This window comes from Oryctolagus cuniculus, chromosome 1 (assembly GCF_964237555.1).
Source record: "Oryctolagus cuniculus chromosome 1, mOryCun1.1, whole genome shotgun sequence".
NCBI lineage: Eukaryota > Metazoa > Chordata > Mammalia > Lagomorpha > Leporidae > Oryctolagus > Oryctolagus cuniculus.
Genome location: NC_091432.1, coordinates 86,348,474 through 86,359,762, shown reverse-complemented (window position 1 = coordinate 86,359,762; position 11,289 = coordinate 86,348,474). Strand labels below are relative to the sequence as shown.

Sequence of the window (11,289 nt, the reverse complement as noted above, 5' to 3'; positions counted from 1 at the left end):
CTAATTTCAGTGTGCTCATTCTATTCATAAAAATGTGTATTGTCAACCAGCATGTCATGTGCTGGCAGCAGCCTCATTCAAGTGTACTTCAAAGCTCTGTGGAAGGGGCCGGCGCTGTGGCACAGCGGGTAAAGCCGATGTCTAGGACCTATGGGGCCAGCATCCCACATGGGTGCTGGTTCCAGTCCGGGCTACTCCTCATCAGGTCCAGCTCCCTGTTATTGTACCTGGGTATGCCACAGAGGATGGCCCCAGGACTGCACCCACATGGGAGACGCAGAAGCAGCTCCTGGCTCCTGGCTCCTGGCTTAGGATCGTCTCAGCTCTGGAGGTTGAGGCCATTAGGGAGTGAACCAGAGGATCACTGCCTCTCTCTAACTCTGCCTTTCGAATGCATGAATACATCTTTCAAAAAGAGAAGAACAGATCTTGGAAAACATGTATGTGAATGCACACTTGACCATTCAAACTGTTCTGCCCAAGTTTGTATCAGTTGAAACACTCTCTGCCTAGGAGGACAATTTACACTTTTCACTTTGTCAAGCTCTGGATGAGTATCAACTTTGGAGTGTTGTCCAATCGAGTGAGAGTGTAGTGGTATGTCATTCCGATTTGCATATGCAGGGACACTGCTGTGGCATAGCCGGTGAAAGCCACTACCAGTCCTGCAAGCATCCCATATGGGCGCCAATTGAGTCCAGGGCGCTAAACTTCCAATCCTGCACTCTGCTGTGGCCTGGGAAAGCAGTGAAGATGGCCCAAGTGCTTGGGCCCCTGCGTAGCCGTGGAGCCGTGGGAGACCTGGAAGAGTCTCCTAGCTCCTGGCTTTGGAGCGGCGCAGCTCTGGCCCTTGTGGCCAATTGGGGAGTGAACCAGCAGATGGAAGACCTCTCTCTCTCTCTCAGCCTCTCCTTCTCTCTCTGTTTAACACTGACTTTCAAGCAAATAACTAAATCTTTAAAAAAAATAAACTTATCATCTGCTTCCTCGTGGCCGACATGCCCGTGAGCATTTTACTAAAGAGTCTGGGGCTGTAATTCTGGGCAGCCAAGAATCCCTCTTAGGGTGAAGATCAGGGGAGAAAAGGAAGACGAGACTCTCCCCACCCCGGGTTGTCCTGCTATTCCGCTTCTACCAACTGCAACAATAAAATACATTTTGCCACCTGCCTTCCTGCACATATAACCTTCATTTTGTATTAGGGATGCCTCTAAATTCTATATATTTTGCTAGACATGTATCAAGTATTTCTTCTTCAGTAAAATGCTGACTTTGGTACTAAATAGTAACTAAATAAAAAGTCTGCATCTTCAGAGGGTATGCAGCTTCCTCGTGGTGGTATGTTTTGAAACAAGGCCTACCTGGGCTTGAATTTTGTCAGCTGCCATTGGCATTCATGAGTACTTGATCCTATCCCTTTTGTTCTGACTGCATTGCTAAGATAAGCTTATTCCTACATTTTCTTTTTTAAACCAGCTTAGAGAAAAAACTTACACTAAATTCATTCAGTGAAGTTTATTTGAGCAATTAAAACAACTTCAGCAACAAGAATACAAAAATACAATCATTGACTACCTTTCATCTACTCTGCTTCATATACAATTTAAGTTTAAAAACACGCCAAGGAGTTCTCGTTTCTCTTTGCACGAGGAATGCATAACAGGCAGAAATCAGAAATGCCAGTCAGGTACTAGGTCTCCAGTGGGGACAGGCCAGGACGAATGCTCCCGTGGCTGGGAACTTTACAGGTTCTGAGGGTCAGGGGCCGCTGCACAGTCACAGAGCAGATGGTCAAGGGCTCAGGGGCTGAAGAGCGTTCACTGGTGCTGAACTTGGCTCATGCCACCAGAAAGCGCCTCCCTGTGGCTTGAGCCAGAGGGGACTAGCATCAGGCACACCAGGGCCGGGGGCAAGCACAGACGCAGCCAAGGTTCTGGAGGCGCAAGTGCGGCGCACCACCCCATCCTCTGCCTGATTCCCAGGAGACGCCCAGTCCCCAGCAGTGTCCCTGCAGAAGCTTCTGAATGGCTGCACGCTGGTGCTGGGAGGAGTCAGCGGCACCACGTCAGGGAGACCCACGGTGATGCTGTCCAAGGAGAGCAGGCAGGGGCCCGGGTGCATCGGGGCATGGGGATCCAGCGGGGGCCCCAAGGGTTGAAGATCCGGGGCGCAGCAACATCCCGAAGCCTTGGCAGGAAACGGGCGTTCAGGGCTCTGAGTAGCACTGACCTCTGAAGCCCCATCACTGGGCAGGGGCGGAGCCTCGGCGCCAGCATCGGTGTGTGCAGAGGGGGACAACAGCCGCCTCTTGGGTGGAACCTCCAGGCTGGGCTCCTCAGCTTGCAGTGGCCGAGGGCGCCGACCACGACCACGACTAGGTCTGGCAGCTGACAGGCGCACAGCCTCGGCAGACAGAGCTGGAGTCGGTAACCAGGCCAGGCTGGGCTGCCTGGACCTGCGAACGTCAGTGTGCAGTGTGACATCACTGCTGCGGCCCAGAGCCAACTGAGATCCGGGGCCCACAGGAGCAGCTCGACGGGTGCTACCAGAGGCCGGCACAGGCCCAGTGGACCTAGCCTGGGGCGAGGAAAGCTGCCTGAGGCCCAGGGCAGCCCTCCAGAGCCCGCGATCCTGCCTACAGGCCGTCAGCTCCTGGCTGGTGCACAACGCGTGGCTGGGGCGCGGCTTCAGGCAGCGGCGTGATTTCTGGCTGCTGCATGGCTCCTCACTGGTGCCTGGCTCCTGGCTGAGGCTTGGCCCCTGGCTGGTGAGAAGCTCCTGGCTGCTGTGAGGTTCCTCACTGCTGCGTGGCTCCTGGCTGAGGCTTGGCCCCTGGCTGGTGAGAAGCGTCTGGCTGGTGCCTGGCTCCCGGCTAGTGTGTGGATCCTGGCTTGTTTGGCCCATGGGCTCCGGGAGGGCCACAGTGCCACGGTCTTGCCCGCGTTTCCACAGCTCGTAGCGCTCGGGTTGCAGGATACGAACGAAGGGGTCCATGTCAAAGGTGACCCTGGCCTCCCCGCAGCTGCACTGGGAGGCCACTTTGCCATAGTCGATCCAGCGCGGGGTGGCGAAATTGATGGCTTCGGCGCAGTTGAAGCCGTGGTTGAAGCCCGCGTGGTAGCCGTAAGGAAAGGTCACCATGAACTCGCCAGCCTGCTGAGTGACGCGGCGGAAGGGGATGCCGTTCTGCCGCAGGACGCTGGGCGAGATGAGGGCCACCTTGTGCCGCAGGAAGGCCTGGCAGCTGCGGGAACTGCCCGGGAACAGCTGCCCGGCCAGGCGCTCCAGGCGCCGCCCGTGCTCCGGGGGCACCGTGTACCACGTCTTGGGCTCCCCGAAGTGCAGGTAGTTGATGCTGTACAGGTCCATGTCCTCCGTGTGCCAGGCGAACGTGGTCTTCCACATGCCAAAGTACAGGTAGGGCGTGTTGACGCCCTCGATGACGACGCCGCACTCCTGCGCCAGCAGGTCCAGAGGCGAGCCCAGGCGCCTGAGGTTCCAGTGTGCCATGTTTTCATCAAACAGAGAGCCGCTGATGCCAGCGCCGTAGATCGGGGCATCGTAGACACGGGTCTTCCAGTACTTTTGCTCCAACTCTTCGAAAGTCAGGTGCGCTGGGGTCTGGTATTTTGTGCTGGTGGCCAGCTGGCGATACTGTCTCAGGGTCATGGCTCTCCTCTTTCTGTGGAACTGAGTGAAGACACCTGCCCCGCCATAGGCCTTCTGCTGGAGGGGGCGGGCTATCAAGATGTCATCCATGTCGTCGTAGCTCTGTCTGGCCCTCCACTCCTTGGGTGGGATGACCTTGGCCAGGCCTCCTCGGTGTGCACCCTGAGATTCCATCTGAGCGATAAATTGGTTGAAGTCCATAAACTCCTCCATGGTTGGGTAGAATGTCATGATGTGGCAGCTGGGGTTCTGGGGGCCGGAGCTCTCAGGCGTCATGGCTGCAAGACAGGAAAGTGGGCGACTCTGAGTCCCCAGGTGTGTTCTAGATCGTCCCCCTAGAATTTCCCCCAGAGGGTCTTCTCTACGTAGTCTCTCTTTAGTAAAGATGGATTCATTCATTTCACAGGCAGAATCACACACACACACACACACACACACACACACACAGAGAGAGAGAGAGAGAGGGAGGTCTTCCATCTGCCTGTTCACTCCCCAAATGGCCTCAACAGCCAGAGCTGGGCCCATCCAAACCTGGAGCTGCTTCTGCATCCCCCGTGGGTACAGTGGGTCAGAGCACTTGGATCTCCTTCCACTGCTTTCCCAGGCCATCTCAGGGAGCAGGGTTGAGAGCAGAGCCGTTGGAACTCCAATCAGAGCCCATTGGGGATGCTGGCCCCTAGGCGGAGGATTAACCACCTAAGCTAGAGCGGCCTGCCCCTCTCTGCTGATTTGCTACGTGGTTTCCTTTCTATGGGAAGCCCTAACAGAGATCGAAATGTGGAGAAATGAGAAGGTCTCTTTTCCAGGCTTGTTAATGTCATAGCAGAACCCAAGGAGGGAAGACCTCTTTCCCCGTCTCTCCATCTCTCTGTCTTAACCCTGCCACTCAAAAAATAAATACATGTTTGAAAACATCCGTGAATACTCCTACAGAAGAGTACATGGAGAAACATGAAGAGAACAGAGAGACAACGCACCTAAAGCATATTAGGATAACATAGGTGGCATTAATAAACGTCTCCCAAAGACGTTTTTAAAGTTGAAATGGAGTCTTCAACGCTTTTGGCATAAGGACTTTCTCAAAAGCACAGGCACCAAATATGGCCTAACAGAATAAGAAATTGAGCTACCTGCCGTGGATGAAATCCTGATCCAGGTGAACACACTCTAGGACTCAGAGAGAGGTGGTTTCCCGTGGCCGCTGCAGTCGCAAGGAGGCTCCATCTCTCCGCGCTTCCTTCCGGCTTTATACCTGGGCCAGGTTCGAATCCAATCAGCGCTCAGCTCAGGAAATCCCAGAGCTGGGTTTCTGTCTGACAGCCAGCTTCATTTTGCCCCACCCTTTGCGTTGACATTTGTAGCCAAACTCAAAGGAACATCAGAGTTGAAAATCAAGTGTTGGGGACAGGCAACCTTGACAGATACAACCAAAGAAATCCCAGGGAGCAACACGAATATCAAACGAATGGAGCGGGTACTTTGTGAAAAGCTTCATTGGGAAGGAAGAGTGACAACAACCTGTCTTGCATCTGCTGGCTCCCTCCCCAGCTGGGAGCCACAGGCAGGGCTGGGCCAGGCTGAGCCCAGGAGCCAGGAATTCCATCCTGGTCTCCCCCAAGAGGGGCAGGGGCTGGAGTACTTGGGCCATTCCCACAGCTTTCCCAGGTGCAGTGGCAGAAAGCTGGAGTGGAAGGGGAGTGGCCAGAACATGCACTATGGGAGGTCAGCCCTGTAGGGTGTGAACTAATCCTTTCTCTCACCCTACAGGCCCCTAAGGGGACATTTTACACAAAAGTCCTTTTCAAAGATTTGCAAAATTCCTTTTAAAAATACAATTATTTTAGGGTTAAAAATTGATATAGAAACATGGATTTTCTTAATACATTGCCTTTTTTTCTTTTTCTTTTCTTTCTTTCTTTCTTTATTCATTTATTTATAGGAAGGCAGGCACGGTTAGACAGAGAGAGAGAGAGAGACAGAGAGAGAGAGAAAGGTCTTCCTTCTGTTGTTTCACCTCTCAAATGGCTGCCATGGCCATCCCGCTGCGGCTGGCACACTGTGCCGATCCCAAGCCAGGAGCCAGGTGCCTCCTCCTGGTCTCCCATGTGGGTGCAGGGCCCAAGGACCTGGGCCATCCTCCATTGCCTTCCTGGGCCACAGCAGAGAGCTGGACTGGAAGATGAGCAACTGGGACAGAATCCAGCGCCCCAATTGGGACTAGAACCGGGGCTGCCAGCACCACAGGCAGAGGATTAGCCAAGTGAGCCTCGGCGCCAGCCTCTTAATACATTTCTAACAACTTTTAGAAGATCCTTCATAGTTAAGAAAAAGACGCATTCGGTAGAAAGGATTCAAGTGAGTTCAGTAGGAAAGGACTAAAGTGAAGAAGGTGGAGCCGAGGCTGTGTTGCCTCCACTTAGGGCTCCAGCAGCCCACAGCTGTGCGGGACTCCTGGCTGCTCTGTTTCCAATGCAGCTCCCTGCTAGCCTCCCTGGAAGATCTCCTCTTTGCTCTGTTTCTTCCCCTCTCTCGGTCACTCTGCCTTTCAAATAAATTAAAAGAACACCACTTAATAAACAGAAGTTGTATATGTGACTACATACCAAAAACCTGTTTTTTAAAAAAAAAAAAAAGAAGACAAAAGGTGATTATGGTATGCGGGTAACTACCCAGCACTGAGACTCTAACTGGCACCCATATGGGATGCTGCCATTGCAGGTGGTGGTGTTGCCCCCTAGGCCATAGCACCAGTCCCATGAATAGCTATTACACAATGTACACATGCATCAAGACATCACACAGAATCACATTAATATGTGCAATTTGATACATCCGCTACATTCTTATTAAATTAATGAAAACGCATTGAAATAGTGTCTTATGCACGCAGTACTTGACGATAAACAACTATTTCTAATGTATGTATTCATTTTTCATTCTAATTTCAGTGTGCTCATTCTATTCATAAAAATGTGTATTGTCAACCAGCATGTCATGTGCTGGCAGCAGCCTCATTCAAGTGTACTTCAAAGCTCTGTGGAAGGGGCCGGCGCTGTGGCACAGCGGGTAAAGCCGATGTCTAGGACCTATGGGGCCAGCATCCCACATGGGTGCTGGTTCCAGTCCGGGCTACTCCTCATCAGGTCCAGCTCCCTGTTATTGTACCTGGGTATGCCACAGAGGATGGCCCCAGGACTGCACCCACATGGGAGACGCAGAAGCAGCTCCTGGCTCCTGGCTCCTGGCTCCTGGCTCCTGGCTCCTGGCTTAGGATCGTCTCAGCTCTGGAGGTTGAGGCCATTAGGGAGTGAACCAGAGGATCACTGCCTCTCTCTAACTCTGCCTTTCGAATGCATGAATACATCTTTCAAAAAGAGAAGGACACATCTTGGAAAACGTGTATGTGAATGCACACTTGACCATTCAAACTGTTCTGCCCAAGTTTGTATCAGTTGAAACACTCTCTGCCTAGGAGGACAATTTACACTTTTCACTTTGTCAAGCTCTGGATGAGTATCAACTTTGGAGTGTTGTCCAATCGAGTGAGAGTGTAGTGGTATGTCATTCCGATTTGCATATGCAGGGACACTGCTGTGGCATAGCCGGTGAAAGCCACTGCCAGTCCTGCAAGCATCCCATATGGGCGCCGATTGAGTCCAGGGTGCTAAACTTCCAATCCTGCTCTCTGCTGTGGCCTGGGAAAGCAGTGAAGATGGCCCAAGTGCTTGGGCCCCTGCATAGCCGTGGGAGACCTGGAAGAGTCTCCTGGCTCCTGGCTTTGGAGCGGCGCAGCTCTGGCCCTTGTGGCCAATTGGGGAGTGAACCAGCAGATGGAAGACCTCTCTCTCTCTCTCTCTCTCTCTCTCTCTCTCTCTCTGCCTCTCCTTCTCTCTCTGTTTAACACTGACTTTCAAGCAAATAACTAAATCTTTAAAAAAAATAAACTTATCATCTGCTTCCTCGTGGCCGACATGCCCGTGAGCATTTTACTAAAGAGTCTGGGGCTGTAATTCTGGGCAGCCAAGAATCCCTCTTAGGGTGAAGATCAGGGGAGAAAAGGAAGACGAGACTCTCCCCACCCCGGGTTGTCCTGCTATTCCGTTTCTACCAACTGCAACAATAAAATACATTTTGCCACCTGCCTTCCTGCACATATAACCTTCATTTTGTATTAGGGATGCCTCTAAATTCTATATATTTTGCTAGACATGTATCAAGTATTTCTTCTTCAGTAAAATGCTGACTTTGGTACTAAATAGTAACTAAATAAAAAGTCTGCATCTTCAGAGGGTATGCAGCTTCCTCGTGGTGGTATGTTTTGAAACAAGGCCTACCTAGGCTTGAATTTTGTCAGCTGCCATTGGCATTCATGAGTACTTGATCCTATCACTTTTGTTCTGACGGCATTGCTAAGATAAGCTTATTCCTACATTTTCTTTTTTAAACCAGCTTAGAGAAAAAACTTACACTAAATTCATTCAGTGAAGTTTATTTGAGCAATTACAACAACTTCAGCAACAAGAATACAAAAATACAATCATTGACTACCTTTCATCTACTCTGCTTCATATACAATTTAAGTTTAAAAACACGCCAAGGAGTTCTCGTTTCTCTTTGCATGAGGAATACATAACAGGCAGAAATCAGAAATGCCAGTCAGGTACTAGGTCTCCAGTGGGGACAGGCCAGGACGAATGCTCCCGTGGCTGGGAACTTTACAGGTTCTGAGGGTCAGGGGCCACTGCACAGTCACAGAGCAGATGGTCAAGGGCTCAGGGGCTGAAGAGCGTTCACTGGTGCTGAACTTGGCTCATGCCACCAGAAAGCGCCTCCCTGTGGCTTGAGCCAGAGGGGACTAGCATCAGGCACACCAGGGCCGGGGGCAAGCACAGACGCAGCCAAGGTTCTGGAGGCGCAAGTGCGGCGCACCACCCCATCCTCTGCCTGATTCCCAGGAGACGCCCAGTCCCCAGCAGTGTCCCTGCAGAAGCTTCTGAATGGCTGCACGCTGGTGCTGGGAGGAGTCAGCGGCACCACGTCAGGGAGACCCACGGTGATGCTGTCTAAAGAGAGCAGGCTTTCTCAGGCTACTGCAGGGAGCTTGATTGGTAGTGGAACAGCCTAGATTCAAACTGGCACCCATATGGGATGATGGCTTTGTAGGTGGTGGTTGGCTCGCTAGGCTATAGCACCAGTCCCATGATTGATGTTGTACAATGGGCACATGCATCAAGACATCACATAGAATTCTTGTTAATATGTACAATTTCATACATCCACTAAATTTTCTTAAATTAACAGAACACTTTTAAATAATGACTTATGTACATAGTACTTGATGATAAACAACTATTTCTAATGCATGTGTCATTATTCATTTTAATTTTAGGTTGTGCTCATTCTATTCATAAAAAAGTTTATTGAAAAGCAACATGTCATGTGCTGGCAGCAGGCTCATTCAAGTGTACTTCAAAATTTTGTGGAAGGGGCCAGGTCTGTTGCACGCAGGTAAAGCCAATGTTTATGACTGGTGGGGCCAACATCTCACAACATCCCACATGGGTTCTGGTTCTAGTCTGGGCTACTCCTCATCAGATCCAACTCCCATACCTGTTCTCAGAGCCATAGTACATGGTTCCAGGAAGTCCACAGATAGAACTAGCATCTATCATACCAAAGGCAAGATGCTTATTTCTTGTGTTTGTGAGTTCTAGCATGCAGAGGAGCACATTGTCCCCAGGAGAACACCAGCAGTTCCATGAACTGTCAACTGAGATGATCATCTGCCCATGTCTTGCTGCTCACATCACTGAATAACTACACAAAGGACTACAGTGTCAGCAGGATTACAATGTCACCAGGGGCGTTGGATCTTTTCCCTTCCAAGGAAGTTCTGCTTTGCCAAAAAATGGGAACCAGAATTAGTACTGCAGGCCAGAAACCCTAAAGAGGAGACTCTGAGAGGTCAGCAATCTGGTGGTTTGGTAGAAACGCCCTTACGGCCCTCATCTGAGGGAAGGAGGGAGGAGAGGGAAGCAGGTTTGAGCAGAGGGAACAGTGGAGCTGCGGTGCAGTTCCAAAGACAGTCTCTGCAATCCTGCAGGGAGCTCTGGGGATGAGTGGCCTTGGAAGTTGTCCTGAATTGCGCGGAGACAGCCATGCTTTTATGTTCCAGCAAGGAGCTGTGACCCGGAGTGCACCAAGCTGGGAAGAGGGATGACCTTGGGTGAGGCAGCTCCCACAGCCAAAGGTGCTGACAAGCTGAAGGCTATCTGCTTCCTGCACTCCCGGGGCATTAGGGCTTTAAGAAAGGACAAAGAGGCTCAAGGTCTTATCACATAAAAGTTGACTTCTTGCTCATCCAAATCTGCTGTGGGTGCAGCAGCTCTCCAGGACAGCTCTCTTCCAAGTGATGAGAATGTCATCAAAGTCACTGAACTGGCTAAAATAACAAATCAGATCCTATGTACATTTCACCACAATAAAATATTTAAAAATTACATATTTCTGAAAACTGTACTTTCATTGTGAAATTTAGCTGTTAGCAGTATAAAGAGCTCTTGCATGTACCTTTTCTCTCAATTCATTTGTTGATATTATGATATGCAATTCTCATTTTCTTTTTGTTTGCAGCTGGATAATAACAGGCAAATTCAGCATATAGCCAGGAGTCTGAACAGGATAGACCAGAAGAGAAATTCACCGTGACACATTGTGGCTACACTCAGCTCAGCGACACACAAAGAACAAATCCTAAAATGTGCCAGAGAGAAATGACAAATTACATTCAGGGGTAAGTTAATCAGACTCACCCCAGACTTCTCATCACAAACACTACAGGCAAGGAGACAATGGCATGATATATTTCAAGTTTTTTTTTTTTTTTTTTTTTTTGACAGGCAGACTGGACAGTGAGAGAGAGAGACAGAGAGAAAGGTCTTCCTTTTTGCCGTTGGTTCACCCTCCAATGGCCCCGTGGCCAGCGTGCTGCGGGCGGCGCACCGTGCTGATCCGAAGGCGGGAGCCAGGTGCTTCTCCTGGTTTCCCATGGGGTGCAGGGCCCAAGCACTTGGGCCATCCTCCACTGCACTCCCGGGCCACAGTAGAGAGCTGGCCTGGAAGAGGGGCAACCGAGACAGAAACTGGTGCCCCAACCGGGACTAGAACCCGGTGTGCCAGCACCGCAAGGTGGAGGATTAGCCTATTTAGCCGAGGCGCCGGCCTATTTCGAGTTTTAAAAGACAAACAATGCCAACCTAGAATACTAAAGCTATCATTTATATTAAAGCAAAGCTATCATTTATGAATAAAGGGGAAATAAAGATCTTCCAAGACAAACAGAAATTGAAAGAATTTGTATCCATGCATCCAACCCTACAACACTTGTTCAAAGACGTGCTGCACACAGAAATACAAAAACAAGAACTTCACTACAAAAAAAAAAGCGAATGTAGAATAAGCTACAAACAAAGTTCAAAATACATAAACAGCTCGTTTCAGGAAACATGACTGGGAAACAACAGTACTTAACAGTAATCACACTGAATGTGAATGGTCTTAATTTTACTACCAAGAGACACAGACTAGCTGATTGGATCAAGAAAGAGAATCCATCTATAT

At 50.3% G+C, this 11,289-nt stretch overlaps 1 protein-coding gene across 1 annotated transcript; it reads right to left on the bottom strand.

The window, feature by feature from the left end:
- Positions 1–1,791: 1,791 nt before the first annotated feature.
- Positions 1,792–4,010, bottom strand: LOC100347458 (lysine-specific demethylase 4D-like). The gene has a single exon (XM_002708440.5). It carries the CDS (start codon positions 3,943–3,945, stop codon positions 1,792–1,794), a length of 2,154 nt encoding a protein of 717 aa, XP_002708486.4. The 5' UTR covers positions 3,946–4,010.
- Positions 4,011–11,289: the final 7,279 nt, after the last annotated feature.